General features: G+C 43.9%; 1 protein-coding gene across 1 annotated transcript in view; it reads right to left on the bottom strand.

Annotated features, from left to right (window-relative positions):
- CEP170B (centrosomal protein 170B) overlaps window positions 1-17,660 on the bottom strand; it is a 54,751-nt gene that overhangs the window by 27,304 nt on the left and 9,787 nt on the right. Inside the window, 5 exon segments of the mRNA XM_085225733.1 lie at window positions 424-522; window positions 7,882-8,020; window positions 9,334-9,392; window positions 11,623-11,701; window positions 14,601-14,690. Of these exon segments, the coding sequence (XP_085081859.1) occupies window positions 424-522; window positions 7,882-8,020; window positions 9,334-9,392; window positions 11,623-11,701; window positions 14,601-14,690 (466 nt within the window).

The following is a 17,660-nucleotide window of genomic DNA, read 5'->3' as shown; positions in this document are numbered from 1 at the left end:
CTCTGGCCTCTTCACTGAAACGTATGATTTCCAATGACCAGTATTTCTCATATTCACTTTACCCTTACTCCCACTGTTCTCCAAAGAGTTAAATACAACTGTGTACATACACACATACATGTTGGCAGAATCTATGTGACTGGTGGCATTTCAAGATTTTCTGCATACCTTTCTCATACATACTAAATAACTCCACAATTGTTTTTAACCTTGACTTACTTTAGTGGAAACATCTTAATTTTCCCTTACCCTGGTTTCATCGGCAGCAATCTACACATAGCAACATGCAAATACAGCAAGTACAAGAAAAGTGGTAATTAAAGCCCTAAAGCAGGATGACTTCATACAAGAAAGATAAGAAATACGCAGAAATTTTGTCACCTTTCACCCCCATTCTTTTCCCCACAAAATCACCTTAATTACCTGAGTAATGCTCTTCTTGCCTTCTGTCCTCATTGTTTGCATCATCCTCCCCCCACCAGGAGGGCTGCCCATAAAGAGGGGTGCGATAACTACTGGTCTCTAGGAAGAAGATATTCACAGAAATCAAGCACATGCCAAGAGGGGAAAAATAACAGGATCAGATAAGATCATGTACCTGTTACACTGCAGTTATAACAACAGCAAATTATACATAATAATGGGAGTGTTCAGCTTTTTTCCTTTCCTTTTTCACTTTCAGCCGGAAGAGGCTGACTTCATCTCTCTTCACTCTTTAATAGCTGTGATCCCCAAATACTGGCTTTTCTCCCTTTCCAGACTCATTCACAGGAAGTAGAAGATTTTCAGCAGGACAGACTACAAAATGCCAACCACAAACTCATTTGCAATTCAGGTGAAAATCAGACTTTTATCCTGATCTTAATTAGGAAGACTTTAGCTACGCTCTTTTTTCCTCCACCACAGACTGGGATGCTGTCAGGCCAGGGATTTTCTCCAGCTATTCACTCCTCCCACTCTAACTGATACACATCCCACAACAGGAAATTCTTGAAGAGTTACAAATTTAGGGAAAACAGTAAAACCATCTCCTTACACATACATAAAGCAGAAGTAAACTCTTGCTCTCAAAAGCATAAAAGTAAGTCAAGTGGATCACAGTCACTGCAAGACAGAGATTTTTTTTTTTCTCACGGAATCATTTCTTCCAGAAGAGCCAGACTTCAATCACTGTCTCTACTCAAATAGCACTCACTGAAGATCAGCAGTTCTTTGCACCAACAGGTACTGAAAGAACTGATTCACCTCATCTTCCTTTGTCTACCATGAAACTCTGCATTTTGGCACTGCCTTAGGCTGCCCCGTTCATGTTTCAAGTAAAAAAACAATACAGCTCAATTTACCTGTGGTAATAGTCATTGTTATTTATAATAGTTTCAGAGAGGCAAATGAAGTAGCTTTTCTTCTTTCAACTAGAGGTGATAGAGACGCAAGTACAGGTTGGGGACTGAGGTTAACACCCCAGTTTCGCACACTCTCTCCATCAGCACACACTTTACTGAACACATCAAAGCCCAGCCAGCAGCCCAAGCGACAGTTGGGCTCTTACCACCAGCTGCTGCTCAGCTCCTGGCTTTATAATCACACTGCCTGTGCCAAGCAGCCCTCACACACAACCCTGCCACTCTGCATTCCCTGCTTTAATAGGGCCAGCACAGATAGCAGTTGGTGGCATGAAGGAAATGAGGAGGGGAGGGGGGGAATTAAGAGTCAAAGCAAAAAAGAAGCCCGACTTTATGTTGCTGTTTATAAAGCTACCCAAACCCAGTGGCCACTGCCTAACATTTGTTTTTCTAGGACAGTTCCAGAAATGCATAAGCTTATACTTTATCAGACCACAGGCAAAAGTTTTGCTGTACAGACCCAGCCCACAGGACCTTTTCAAGAGATTTTCATATTTCAAAACTAAACGCACTGCTTCCCTTCACACCGAGGATCAAAAGAGTTGAAGTATTACTCTCTGTTCTGCCTAGAATGTGCAGAAGATAAACTGTGTTCCCATTATGTAGGCAGTCCTTGAAAGTTCAAAGGAGGAAACATTTCTCACCATGAATAAATTGCAACTGCCAAGCAACGTGTGTCATAGCTGAAAATGGGTAAACTACTCCAGGAAGAGGGGGAAAAAAGCAACCAACCTATTCAGAAACCTGTCAAAGGGAGAGGAACCCAAAGACAGTTTGGGGCACTGCTAGGTTGAGACCTGTCCTGAAAGCTGAAGAGAGCTCTCAGCCACCCTTCAGACTCGTGGAGCAGACCCACATCCCACACCCAAGTGGGATCTGTTGTGCCCACTGCTTTCAGGCACACTCTTCAATGGATCATCACCACCTCCATCAGGGGCTTAACCCCCAAGAAACAAAGGACACTTGTCTCAGATTTGCATGATCAAATCTGACCAGTTCAATACTGATTTCTTTCCAGTTGCTGGTGGAAATGCTTAGTTTTCACAGAGGCAGAAGCTAAAACAGCTCAATTATACTCCAGGACAAACCTTCCCAGTTGCTGCTCCATACATCTGCAGGACACAGGAGTTACTAATGCCTTTTTACTGCAGGGGAGAAGGCAGCTAGGAAATAAGGTCAACCCTGGTCAGACCCTCCTGCTGAGGGAATTTTGGGATTGCATGTAAAGCAAAAAAGAAGGATTAAAAAAAAAAAAAAAAAAAAAAAAAAGAAAAGAATTTACAGAGTAATGAGCCACTTTTTCTACCTTCTCAAATTTCCTCCACTAGCCTAAAAAGCCCTAATAGGTGCTTGGAAATTCCCCAAATTCCCTCTCTGACGAAAGCCAGCACAAAGCCAAACCCAGCATGCTTGTGGTTGGGCAGAGCACGCAGGGTTCCAGCAGGGCAGGAGCCACTGAGAACACATCCTGCACACACTGCACTGAGGGCCATGACATGAGGCCCCGAGCCCCACCAGCAACAGTCTGTAGCAGTGCATGCCCAGTGCAAACCATCAGATCAGTTATTTTTCCCTTCCTCCCCTCTCCCAGCCACCACTACAAACTGAAACTTCATTTTGAAGACTGCAAAAAGCACAGTTGGGAAACCAGGGAGTCAGTATCTTGCTAGTGGAGGACAGTTTCAATATTTTAAGAGCAATTAATGTTTCCACGGAGCTTTCACGTTAATGTGCTTTTTGATTAACATTATTAAGCGATGCAGACACCCTCTTTTTCAACTTCTGCTACACGTGGAGATTCTGAGCCAGAAGAAAATATCCATAACTAGAGAAGAGCTCCATGAATTTGCTGCCTTGCTCATGTCAGAAACCACAGCCCCTTCTTATCCTCCAGCAGAAGTGCCCTGATGCCTTCCTCCTGCTCCAACCCCATGGAGCTGTACAGAAGGGGTAGGAGGCACAGAAAGGCAGCTAAACAGATGGCAGTGACAGGTGCAGGCCAGGTAGCAGCCACATATGCAGTGGTGCTGCAGGCTACCCATTGCCAGCTGGGATGCGTTTTGTGTAGCAGCCTTAACCTGGACCAGCAGCACCCAGAGCAGCACACCTGCCTGTGTCCTGAGCCACACGTACTGCTACATGGCCTCAGCTTGCCCGATGGATCTTGATGTGAGCTGGGAGCTCTTAGATGCACAGAGGCTCAGGGCTTGTTCGAGTTAGCAGTGAAGCAAGGAAGGCCAGTGAGAACTAACAGTCATGTTAATGATATGAGACTTCCTCCAATTGATGGCAGCTCGTTACCACCTCTTCTCGATTCTGTGCCAGGCTGGCCAGATGGTGCCAATTCATTTAGACATATTCCTTGGCTCATCAATTCAGGCAGACAGCCTGAAAACCATCCTTTTAGATAACTGAATTGAGGTCAGCATGAGCGTTCAGCCAGACACACACAGAGCTACGGGTGACAGTGTAATACAGGGAAAGCACTGACATGCACATGTTCTGCTCCTGGATTTCAGTCTTAGAAGCAGCCACTCAGAAGGCAAAATGAAGTCTGTGTTAGTACAAAACAAGGGATGCCCACGTGTTTTTACAAGTCTAAACTAATACAGAACTATTGATCATCTGAAGAGGCACCACAATAACAGAGAATGAGTTGCTTCAGTGCAAAGGATGTACTTAGAAGAGAATCACAGAGAACAACACAAGGGCAGGACCAAAAACACAGTCCAGGTGATGAAAGGGAAAGCAGAAAGTCTGCATTAGTGCTGCTCTCCATCAGCAAATGGGCAGAAGAGCTTTCACGATGAGCACAGCTTCCACAGCACCAGTCTGATGGCCTTTGAAAGTGGCTGCCAGGCTGGGACAGGAATAAGGGCTCACTCTGCCTGGGTCCACGCAAAGCTTCAAACAGTCTCTAGAGGGACACAGACAGCAACAGCAAATTTCTGTGCTGACAGAAGCACACGCAGCTTTGAAGCTGTCTGCAGCAAGTCAGAACACCAGCACGAGAAATCCAGCTTGCTCTAAGTCAAGCTGTTTTTGATTCATTATTAATAAAGTAAACGTCCATCTTAGGAAGATGCAGAGTGGGCTTCTCAAGGTAAGGGCCTTGGGGAGAAAAAAAGAGAAAAAAAATATGATGATCTAGCTTTAAAAAATTTTTAAAACTAATTTCTGACATCTCTGCTTTTTTCCTCCTCTTCAAAATACAGAATTGAAACATAACAGGAACAAACACAAAACAGCTCTTTGGCTCTTCACTGCAGTGCTTATTTCGTGCATGCAGCAAACCTAAATTCAGGACTTTTGTACCTACTGTGAGTGCACAAAAATCCTGGAGGCTTTCAAATCAGGCTGATAATCATAAATTTATTTGTACCAATTACACAATGAAGCCTTCAGCATGCTGCAGATACCGCCAAACTAGCACAGATGAAAAGCAGATACACCACTGCTCTCCTACATTAGAGGCCAGGGTGAAGCTGTGTGCCCAAGTAGCTATTACCATGATCTCATGGGGAAAGCAGCCAAGGACCATGGAAACACTGCACAACCGGGCACAACTCCCACTGCTCCTTGCAGACTTCAGCATGGACACAGACAGGATTGGCAAAGGGGCCACTAACCCAGCAAAGAAGACTGTTCCATGGATCTCAGGAGAAGCCCAAGTCCCGCTCCTGCAGTTGGCAATGCCCATCTCAGTCACAAGCTGTGGGCAGCCTCCATGCCTGGAAACTCAGGCCTGCAGCAGTTATTCAGAGGTTAGGCATCAGCCTCAGCGTTATCTAGTGCCATCAGCCTGTGAGGGCTTAAAAAATTACAGTAAGTTTAGATCAGCCTGTGCTGACAGCAGACCACAAAGTAGCTTATCTCATCCCCCACCTCGGCTCAGGTAGCAACAGATGGGGAATGCAAGTGTTAGGTACAACTGAAGGCTGTACCTGGTCTCCTCATCACCTCAGGCTTTAAGCACCAGAGCTGATGGCCTTTTTTAGTATTAACTCACAGCAATATCCAACCACAGGCCCTATCAAACTTCTTGCCTTAAAAACATCTCACAAAGACTGATGGTTTCCTGCTCACAGGCAACACACACTAAGAAGCTGCATGCCCAACAGCATAAAGAATAAATGTCTGAGCTGTTTCCAATTCCCTCTGCTGGATCTCTTTATCCTCACCCCCTCACCTCCTCCCCTTTCTAAGCAGCTCTAATTGTTCACATTGTTTTATTAAACCTCTTCCCTGAAAGCCTGCATGGCCTCTACCTCTTTTCCAGCCAGGCCCTGAGAAGAGATCCTTCTAAAGGCTTTTGTCACCCAGACCTTACTTTAATTAGTCAATGCAAATTCCTAAATACCTACGGGCTTAGCAAAACAGCTCTCTCCCCAAAGCCTCTTTCTGCTGCCATAAGCAAGCCCTCTCCCCGTAAGAACACAACGTTCCTCTTTCCACTAATCATTTAACTTGCAGCCACTCCTCCAAGCACCACAGAAAAGCTGTGTATGTGTACAGCAGTAGACAAGGTGAATTAGTCACACTGCAGATGAAAAAGGAACCCACTGATCATTCTGCTCACGTGACAGAGATGCTCATGGGAGAGCAAGGAGCTGATTTAATGCTCAGGCTCCTTCCCCTGCTTCACAGGCTTCAGTCCAACCAGCAAAATAATACCAGCAAAATAATTCCAACAAAACATCCTGAATTCCCCCACCTTTCAGCAGGTTAGCAGCACCTCAGACTTCTCACAGTTGCCCATCAGCCCCATTGCATGTGGCATCCTTCATCACTAGCCCTCAGAAAGTGCTCACAGCCCCCCCCCCTTTTTTTTTTTTTGGCCTTGGACCTACAGTCTACACTCACTACCAATGACAAATACACAATACATACCCATGAGCCACACGATGAGAAATGGGTCACCCTGATGAACTGTCACTCCATGCCTGACTTTGAAGATTTTCCAAAATATCAACCACTTACGCTATGTAGGTTAAAACCAGCCAGTGTGTATTTTGGAAGGTGGCAGGAATAAAAATGAGAATATTCATGCAACAGAGCAGCAAACACAAACTGGTTCTACCTAGACCTCACAGACCAGTGACAAGCAACACCTTCCAGAACACAGCATCCTTCACAGCACAGCTGGAGAGCTCTCCACCAGCGAGGTTCACCTCTTTTCACCCTCCACAGTGTCACAGCTAATCACCGACTTCATCCCTTTCAGCCCCATGCTTGTGAGGCAAAGTCATAAACACTCCCCCCTCGGGGGGCAGGGCGACCCACAAACACATCTAAATCAACATACAGTGTGAGAACAGCAGTCAACACATAGGTGTGTGTGCATTTCCCTGCACAGCTGGAGGGAACAAAAACACAGGCAAATATACGAGAGAGAAATATTACTCTGTTTTAGTATATTATGTCAGCTTAGAGGGACTTTCACAGAGACAATACATAGGAGATTAAGGTCAGCCAACCCACTCCAATTAGGTATCAAAAAAGACCTTAACGGATTTATCCAAAGTTGTACACATTTCTAGAAAGCTGTTCTATCTATGTATAGATCATCTTTCCCAAGATCCTGTCTTTGCCCATCACCTTCCTCTCCCTACCCCTTCCTCAAACAGATCCATTTTGCACATGGACAGCTCCCAGTCACTCTGCCATTCTGGTAAGCAAGACTCCACTCTGTCAGTCATTAGTCATCAGGATGCTTTAGAGCCATAATTCTTCTTTTCATGTATCATCAAGATCTAGAAAACCACCAACTAACAACTGAGCCAAACAGGGAGAAGACATACCAGGGTAGTACATAAAAAGGAGGTAGGAAGCTCAGAAGCAAGGAAAAAGTGCTGGGAATGTCTTGGCCCACCATGGGAGGGAACAGGGAGATGGAGGTATGAAAAAGGGTCTTCAAAGGAAGCTAGCAGTGAGTAGAGAAATGTGCAACAGAACAAATTTTTTCCAGTGGACATGATGCAGCCAGGTAACAATGAATCTAAAGCAAACACCTCCCAGGTTCAGCAGTCAGTTTCGATCTCACATAACGAGGTGTTAGGAAATACAGTAATTTAAGGCTGTTTAATACAAGACTCTTTGCAACAAATCCCTTGCTGCCACTTCGCTCGCCTTCCAGTACCATGCATCTTCCACTCTGAGTCACCACCTCCGTTCAAACACCAGTTCATGATTAAGAACATAAAAATAGACCAGACAGGTGCCAAGGAACTCACCAAACCTGCTCAGCCCACAGGCTCTCCAGCATTCACAGCAACAAGACATGTGTGAACCACCATGCCAATTATATTTTTTCTCCTAAAACTGAGAATGTGAAATACTTAGAGGTTTAGAAAGATGATCCTTTAGTATCAGCTTCTACACCGTGTAACTCACACCACACTTGATTCTGACCCAGTGCAGTGATCAAGCAGCACTTTGACTGTTGTGAATCTTGACTAACTGGTTCCTGAGCAATTACCTGTAATTGGCTTCCTCTCTCCTTTCTCCAGCTTTGCCTGTGGGGACTCAGCGTAGACACTGTGCTCCATGGGCTGCTCCACCCTCTTCATTGTCGTGCTTTTAAAATTCATCTGAAGCTGGCTGGTGTACTTCTCATGCTGCAGAGACATAAGGACAGCTGCAGAGTGCCCATGCAATCTGCATGGCAGCCTGTGGCAACGATAACCTCCCTTGCCCACAAAGTGCACTCCCTTGTGGCAATGCAAAGGCAAATGTTGTGGCTAAACTCTGTGACAAATGGGAAACACACCTACGTAGAGGCTAGAGAACACAAGTGTCATCAGAGAGGCTTTCAGATACCTCATCTGGAAGACAATAAATGACAGTTACAGTCCATGAGGTCACATAGCCCTGCAAAATAGCTAATTAGAAAACCCTTTAAAAAGTAAACTAAGAACAATCAGAACTTATGCCATTTTCCATTCAGAATTCAAATTCTGAAATCCCCTTTGTTCTTAAAGTTATTAGTTCTTCCCATGCCCCAACTGCATTATCTCAATTTTTCAGCAAAGGCAATTAAGATGTATTTTAATTATTTCTTTGTAAACTCTCTCACCAGTGAGGAAAACAATGAGCCTGCCTTAGAGCAGACTCCATATTAACTTGCGGCTTAGTAAATGGGCTAATTAAAAGTGGGTTTATTACAAGCAAATTAATAAAAGGGTGTACCCATCCAGATTACCCCTGAGTAAAGTCAGTGATTCATTTACTCAGTTCTGGCTGTTACACTTCTGATCCTCTCCAAGTCCTAAATCTGAAACCAGGGCTAAGACAACAGCATCTGCTAGCCAACAGGTGATGCCTGGCGCTGGGGGCTGAACTCAGCTCAAAGGCAGCCTTCCTGCCTCTGAGGGTTGCTTTTCTGTCTTACATCAGGAGATGCTTGTATATTTTATTCCTGATACTGAAATTTTTGTTTAAAGAACACTTTACTCTTAAGAGGACTGCTCAGTAAGGAAGACTGTGGAGCTTGAAGGCACAAATGAGATAATGGGAATAAATTAAGCAAAGTTCAATCTGCTGGAGGAAGCATTACAGAGCTGGTCAATGTCACCATGCTCAAGGAAAGGCAACTGCTCTCCACTCCTGGGGCAGAACTAATTCTGCTCTGCTTCACCCCAAAGTTAATGCACTGACTGCTCTTTAACACATTATGGCTTTAGTAGCCTTTTTGTTGGCTGCCACAAGATCATAAATAAATTGATCTAGATGTTAGCAGCAGAGTAAGAGAGATCAGAGATGAGATAACTGGGAAACGCATCTGCTTTGGCAAGCTTCAATCCAAGGACAGCATAACAATGTGGATCATTTTTCTGCTGTATTTTAAAACTTGAGACAGCGTGATCATTACTAGAGCACCAAAAGAAATGACACCTGCACCCACACACCCTTTGTACCCACACACCCTTACCTTTAACGCTTCTTCTGGGACCTTGTGTTGAATTTGCTCCAGGACATACATGTTTGAATGTACAGACCTTGTTAAGGAAACACCAAAGGAATCGGATGCAGAGAGAAATCTAGTGTTTAGTCATAAAGAAAACAGCATAAAATAACAAGAGGTGCTGAAAGCTGCCTCAGTTGCATAGCAAGACAGTCTTTGATGTGTGTATTTTGGTATAGAGGGTGCAACTATATTTTCTTTCTGGACCCAATTGGAGAGTAGCATGCAATAGGAGCAGTGAAGGAACTCAGCAGCTCAGTACAGGATGAGGGAGCAAACAGAGCCCTGGCTCAGCTTGCAGCCTGCTCCCAGCTCCCCACAGCATCCTGGCCAAGGCAGAGCAGACTTGCATAGTCAGAACAAGGCAAGGCCTTTCATCCAGGAAACAGCAGTGACTGAAAAGTAAATCAGGTCATGAGCTGCTGTGACCTCTATGGAAGGGAAGCATTCAACATGTCTGAACCTAGGCAAAAATCCCCAGCTATGCTGTGAAAAGAAAAAAGAAAAAAAAAAAGAAAAAAAAAAAAGCAGAAAGGAAGCATCTGACCATGGCATCACAAACAACTCAATCAGGACAGCACAGCACAAAAAGGATGAAAGCGGAAAGATGGAAAATGTTAAACTAAAAATAAACCAAGAGATACTGGCAGAGCATGGAGACTCCATGCAGTCTGTGAGTAAAGCTGTAAATGGAAGAAGAAACAGCTCTTATGCAATAGAGTGCAGCTGACTTGGAGGCCATGGGAGATGCTGCCATCGCCACTGAGCTGAACACGGTCAACACAGAAAGCACTGCTAAGAAGCACAGCACCACAGCAGCAAAGGAGAGGAAGAGACTTTAACAGCTGTAGCAATCATGCTGAAAAAGAGCCAAGTCTAAAACCTACATCCTCAAAAGCTTTCCAGTTGAGGGCAATAAATTCTACAATTCATAAATGCAATCATTCATTTCACGTGAATAGCCATGTAAGGGCTGCAGGACTAAGCACTTAACTCAGCTGCTTAATGCTCAGAATTACTTTCTATAAAAAGTTTAAACCTGTATCACAGCCACTAAAATATGACCTCAAGGTCTTAAAAAAAAAAAAAAAATCTTCGTTTCCACCAGATCCAGGATTGCACATAAATCTGTTTAAGCATCCCTGTCGCAAGTGTTGCAGCTGAGAACTGAGGTACCTGTAGCCTGGCAAGAGCACAAAGGAGGCTTAGCCTTCCCTTGCAGGTTCTGCTGGGCTCTAGCAAGGTCTGGAGTATTTCAAGGCTAAAGCACAGCCAGGCACACATACTTTATCATGGATACAACTACAGACACAAGAATGTGGCCTTGGGGTCAAGGATGCACAAGAGTTTTCCAATCAAACCTTTTCCCTCCCCCTCCCCCCCACCTCTATTCTCAGAAATGCCTGGGCTGTTTTAACCAAAGTTTTCTCGCAAAAGCAAGCAAGAAACCTGGAGAAGATGCTGCTTCATAATCCATCTTGAGTAAGTTACATTTGGCAGTTAGAAGGAACTGAAAAAGAACGTATTCTAAAAAAAATGATTTGATAACACCAAGAAAAGGCAGCAATAGGGGTGTCTATTTCTGTTGATCTACAGCAGTCAAACAACCACATCAGGATAAAAAGGAAAGGGATGAAGGCATTTTAAGCAGACACCATGAGAACTTATGCGTCTGTAAACAAAGCAGTACCAGCAGCCTGGCCTTCCCCAATAGGGGTGACATTTGTTATTGCTAAAGAGAGTTTCATTCTTGCATTTCGTGGCACAGCAATTTGCAGAGGCAACCTTCAACTGATAGAGCCAAGGGTCTGTCTGCAGGCTCCCAGAGCTAAATGCACCAAAAACCTGCAAACTGTCCGCAAGCAAGCAGTTGGGAGCAAAGAATGATGACTTTAAAATGTTAGTTTTTTTTTTTACAAAAGCATATGAAGCATACCTGCTCCCACACTTTTATCAGCTACAGATGCCACTCACAGATCTCAAATGAAAAAGAAAAAAAACAAACAACTCTTCCTTTGACAGAGACCTCCTCAGACACTACTGTCAGCGCAGTGCCTGCTTCAAAGTCCAATGAAGGCAGCAGGCATCCTGATAAATATGTTCTGAATCAGGTCCACTGTGGAGAAACAAAAGCTGATGAGCCATCCAAAGGCTGCAGGAGGCAAAACAAACACCCTTAGTCATTAGCCACAATTAGTGCTTTTAACTCTCCATGCAATGAACAGCACGAAATGCATCTTCAGAGAGGAAGGATATCATAGCCAAAGCGAATGACATCATTCAGCTTCAGGGTGATGTACTTCTGGTCGGGAATCCTCACGTCATTGACGAATGTCTGCAGAGAGGAAGCACAGGTGTGGTTTTTGACCCATGGTACATGCTAATCTGCTGAGGGCACTGCAAGTGCTCAGGGTGCACCTCAATCCATTGAGGAGCTCAGCTCCCTGCAGAGCACCAGCAGGGAGCTGCCATGGGCAGGTCTGAGCACCCCAAATGTGCTTCAAAGCCAGGTACTCTTCTCACCAATTGCAAATGAAGCTTTAGTTCCTGACCTAAAGATGTAAATGAGGTGTCTGAAGTCAGGAACCTTGGGTGCTCTTGGGTCTTCTCTTTCCTTCCAAACCAGCAAGGGCAGCAAATATAGGAGAGAAGCTGCTATAGCTTTTCCAACTAACTACTGAGCTGAGAATGAGCTCTCCATCAAATACCAAACAAGACTCGTGCCAACCCCAAGGCCTGATCATTTATCAAAGCCTATCACATAGGAAAGGGAAACGGAAACACACAGAGAAGCAGGTATTTCAGTGAAATCACTGTGGTATCTAAGGCCATGCTGTCCAAGACATCATTTATCAGTACAAAAGGCCTCTCACCCAAGAGATGCACTTGCTCATTTTTTTCTACGCTACAGACAGTTAGCTTAGGCCTCAAGAAACTGAATTATCCTTGTAAGGTGCAAAAAACGTGCTTCACAGCTGAGAACAAGCACCTCAGATGTCTCAGCTGCCTGCACTCTGAGGGGAACCCATAAAGAATAATTCTTACAGAACAGCAGATCAAGCACTCACATGTCTTCCACAGATGAGCCCGTGTGCTTTTGCAATAACCCAAGCCAAATAAAAATAACTCAGGAACTCAAGTGAAACAGCACCAGCATGCTGGTGGGGCTCAGGCACTCAGCAGCTGCAGACCCCAGAAGTTACCTGATCTTGCAGCAGGGCAGTGACCCGGTCTCACAGACCTGATGTTTACTGCCAGGTCTCTGCAGCCTCACTACAACATCAGTTAAGCTGTGAAGAGTCAAAATTACGCTAGAAAATGAACTGAAAAAACTTTCATCACCAAGGCACAGCTTTCTCCTTTTACTTTCTCACCTTGGCCAACTCAAACACACACTGTAAAACCAAGTGATAACCAGAGGGAAAAATAAATTCTAGAGCAGGAAGCTGGAACACAGGAGGTAATGGCAATTTGCTTCCTGGCAATTGCCAGAAAAGCTGGGGAAGAGGTCTGTAATTTCAGCATAGAAGCAGTGAAGCTGGTTAAAAGACAGGCAATTCCTACTTGCGTGGAAGAAAATTCCACAGTAGACAGATCCAGAACAAAAATAACTATTTGCTGGATTTTCTGCAAAAGAAGAGTCTGCCAGGAAATCCATTTTGATTGTTACCTGGGCACTTAAACAACCCCACTAAACTGCTTACTGCAGACAGAAATGCTATCTTCAAAAATCAAAAGGCACAAAGACTGCAGAATCAGCTGCCTGAACATTATAATAAAACAACATTTTAAAAGACCTGATAATATTATAACTATATTGCCTGAAGTCTTATAATGCATTGTCGAAAAAGAGGAAAATAAATACAAAATAAAAGCAAATGCTGAAAATTGAATTAAAATCAAAGTCCCCCGGAAGAAATTTGACTTTCCCCCTGAAAGTAACATTCACATAAAAATTACCAACTAAGGACCTATTTACTTCACACAAAATAAACAGAGTTGGCCACAGCAGCCTTTTCCAATGAAGCCTGTTGGACCAGCTGCAGAAGGCAGGCATTACTCTCACTTCTTTCAATCCACCTCTGTAAGTCTATTATCAAAATGCTGTAAATTATTATTCATGAGCCTATGAAGAAAGAAGAGAAGCAGCGACAGGAACCTCCCCTTTCTGCAAGCAGTATTTTTGAGCTATTCTTTAATCAGAGGTTGTGAAGCAAGGATCCAGGCAGAGCCCACAGCACTTAGCAGAAATACTGACATTTCAGCAGGGCTCTCTGCCTTCAGCTATTAGGCTGAGAAGGATTATCACTCACTCTAGCTGCAGCCAGATACCAGAGAAGGCAAAAAGGTTGATGTCTGCTTCACCCACAGTTTCCATACGAGTTTCTGGGTTTGTCTCATGTTTTTGTGGCAGCGATGGTGGAGAGCTCCTTTTCTAAGCTGAAAACAGTGACTGCAGTAAAAGTTCTACTGCAAACACAGGCCTGTGAATCTAGTTGAGGCTTGCTCCACAAGAGGAATAACTCCACTGGTATGTAGCAACAGCCGAAGAGAGGCATGCATGATATGAGGACAGTTTTAACTCTCCCAATGTATTAAATAATCACAGAATTTGGGGGCAAAGCCTCACCAAGCTGCCTAACAAGACTGAGTCAGGGTCACAACAAGGATTAAAACTGAGGCAGGCTCTGCTCCTGTTCTGGGTTCACATTTTTCCTCAGTCTTAACACAAATCAAAACAGGTGAAATACCAATCTTCATTACCAAAAAGAGCTGGTTTTAAATAGTTTCTCCCTAAAGAAATTAAATGGCTCATCATCCCATAAATCACTCCACACACTGACAACAGAACTGCTAAAGGTCACCCTGCTCATGCTGAACAGCTGCTCCAGCTTCACCAGTTCAATGTTAACATGCCCAAAATGAGATAGAAAAGAGCAGGAAATAAATTCAAAGAGACTCTATGGTTTTGTGAATGCTGGAGAGTTCTGCAAGGGCACCAACAAGGGAAGAAGAAAAAAAAGAAAAAAAAGATTAATTTATCAAAGCTTTCCTCTTCTAAGATGAGATGCTGCATGACCTCTGTCTCAGGCCTTGCAAATAATTATATACATTTAGATTAATTTATGCCAACGGCTAGAGTAACTCAAGGGGGTCTAGCAGTAGAGGGACAAAATGCTTACAGACTCAGCATTGTGTGCTGGCCTCCCTTATCCCAGAGGTTTGCTACTTACCCCATTTAGGCTCCCAAGATCCTTCACCCAGTGCTCATCTTTCTCCTTGTCATAGTTGATTACAGCATGCTGCTTATCGACACTGCGGGACTGGCAATGAAAGCACAATGAATGTGAGAGCAATCAGCCATAAGAGACACTGTTACTCACAACAACATTTATACATTAAACTAACCTGATATGGGATGAGGGGAGAGAAAACAGCAAACATTAAATATTACCGTTACTATGAATAACCAAAGAATACAGTTAAAGCTTCCATGGTTGTTCTAAACAGTCCGCTGAAGACAATACAATATTTAGATGAAAAAAATATTATGGAAAGCTCTGTTGGCATTTCAATAAGCTGTATCAATACATGCTGAAAACAAAACCAGTCAAATTAAAGGCCTGGGGGGCAGGATCTGATCCACTGCAAACTGGAAAAGCTCATTTCCATAATCTGGTGCTGATGGCCTCACCACTTAGGGACTTTCTATTTGGAAGGATTTCTTCCTAATTTTGAAAGGGAAGAAGTATTTTCTTGAGTTCAAGCCAAACTCATTTACAATGCATACTGTTCCCAGAATTACATGCTGAAATTGATTTAAACTCTAGGATGTTTTCCAGCTTAGAGGAAGGTTAGGTAACTGAGGATGAAAAAGCAGCTCTAGAAAATTTAAATGTTAAGCCTGCTTTGAGGACACTGATGAGGACAGCAATTTTGTCCCAGCGGCTCTATCTGAATGCACATTACCAAACGTCTTATCCTCAAAACAGAGCATGATACTTCAGGAGAAATTCTGTCAGACCGTTTCAAGGCAGAATCATTAAAGAAAAGCCTCTGAAGAGTTTTAAAATATGCCATAGGTGTTGTAGCTATGAGCCAGTCACTGGAGCCACTCAATCCGTCAGGAGGTGCACCCACTGCTGAAACCTCCCTGAATCTCAGAACAGGGGAAGGCATGCTGCCCCAGCAGGGAGCCCAGCCAGACTGAACACACCTTCCTCCTGGGCACCAACCAACAAGCCTCTTGTCGAAAAATAAGTCCTTCCCTTTTCCCAAGCATGAACAGGCTGGTTTCCACAGCACCGCTCTCACTAAGCCATTTCCTTGTGGGCAAGCAGAGGCAGAGACTATTTCAGGGGAATTCCTTGATGAAAACATAGAGGCTTTATCCTTACAAACTAAACTATCTGCAGGACTTTGTTCTTCCCAAGGACTACCACACACAAGTATCCCACCTGCACAGCACAGATCCATGCATGAGGTATCCCCATGTCCCTCAGCAACCCAGTACTGTGGGTGGCTACCACTGTCCCCAGTGGGACGGGAAGGAGAGCTGAGTAACTGGTGTAGCAGTGTTTGCTTTAGCTTTTTACAGCATTCATTTAAAGATTAACAGAATTTAAAGGCGGAACCAACCCTTTAGCCTCCCTCTGAGGGCTGAATGTCTTCTGCCTCAAGAATTCAGTCCAGACAAAAAAGTTTAGGCAGATTTTATCTCGCACCGAATCACAAGCCATTTAATAAATATACAGGGTTTACTTCAGGGAAGCAGCTGTCTCTAAAAATTTGGTCTGCCCCGGACCTGACCCTGCTGTAAGTTAACTCAGCCTTTGGACTGCTGTATTTTACAACAGCTGACTACAGCCACTCCCGGTCCCAAAACAGACAAGGATCAACCCAGAGGGCAGAGATGTATTCTAGCACCATGATATTCCCCTACATAAAAGCAGAAGTCACCGATGGGACCTATTTATGCCAGAATTTCCCATCCTCCACATAAGTTTTAGTTGTGTTCAAGACAGCCCTTTGCAAAAGCAGTCGCAGCGATATACTGTATCTGACCCACAGTCTTGGAATTTCTCAGCATCCCTTTCAAGAGCGTATTAGGAGCATGGCAAATTGTTGTGCAGCTCATAGTTCTGTGAAATTTCATGAGGTTTTTTTTTTTTTTTTTTTGAGAAGAATTTTCTCAGTTTTGTTTATGTTAGAGCAACAAACATCACAAGAACTGGCAGCAGAAGTTCCTAAGAGCCTGTCTCCAAGGAAACTCAAGCTAAAATAACTAAAATCGCACACCTTGTTTATTTTGAGGCAATTTGCCAAAGGTCATTCTTGAGAACCAAGGTGTGGTTTATTTCAACATCAGTCACACTTAACATGAGCTTTTCTTTCTTGCAGTGACAGCAGCTGCCTGGAGGCTGATAGTGCTTTTGTTCTAGGAGAAGAGCAGAATCATCTCTGATGATGATTAACGCCTCAATCCCACTTCCAAGCAAAGCCTAGCCACATTCCACACTGGCAACAGATGAGAGTACCAGAACAGACCTGCTGAAGTCACTTCAGCTCAGCAAGCCAGCAGTTTCCAATGAAAGAACCTTTGAATCACAGAAGGTGAGTTAGGAAACCAGAGTCTATAAACTGAAAAAACTGCAATTGACTGAATACCAAGCACAGGAAGCCTTAGTTTAAGAGCACATATTTACAAGACAGTAAAGCTATCAAAATCTCAGTTCAGACTGAGGGGGGGAAAAGAAAGCAGAGAAGGAAGGTCTGCTGCCAGGCACAAGTGATCTGGAGGCAAGAAGTAAGGCTACACTCAGAGAGAGGGCATGAAGAAGGGCCACAGCCTTCTCACCATGTCCCAGCACTAGTCTTATTAGCAAATAAGAACAACTCTTGGGAAAACGCAGAACATGCTTTTCTGGTCAACAACATGTAACTTCTCTGAAGGGAAACAGACACTGATTTCTTACCATACTGAACTCGTGCAGTGTTTGTACTTCCAGACATTCAAATCACTTCCTAATGTAAGGCTCTCTTGCTTCTCCCACGTAATGCCTACAATGCACCGTGTTTTAAATATCTCATAGATGAAATGCACATGCTGCACCTATCCAAAGACAAAGGTATTTTACAATTGCCCTTCCTTCCAAGAATGACATTAAAGAGGAGTTATCTCCAATACCAGATAGAAACAGCATCTCCTGGTCTTGCCAGTCTCAAATCTGGACCAAAACCTTGCATCAGTCCCCATCAGGCATGCAGCCAGCAGCCTGCTTGTGATTCTCATA

The sequence above is a fragment of the Meleagris gallopavo genome, chromosome 5, assembly GCF_905368555.1.
Source record: "Meleagris gallopavo chromosome 5, MGAL_WU_HG_1.1, whole genome shotgun sequence".
In the NCBI taxonomy this organism is placed as follows: Eukaryota; Metazoa; Chordata; class Aves; order Galliformes; family Phasianidae; genus Meleagris; species Meleagris gallopavo.
The sequence above is the reverse complement of the archived record's forward strand: the minus strand, read 5'-3'. Positions and strand labels throughout refer to the sequence as shown.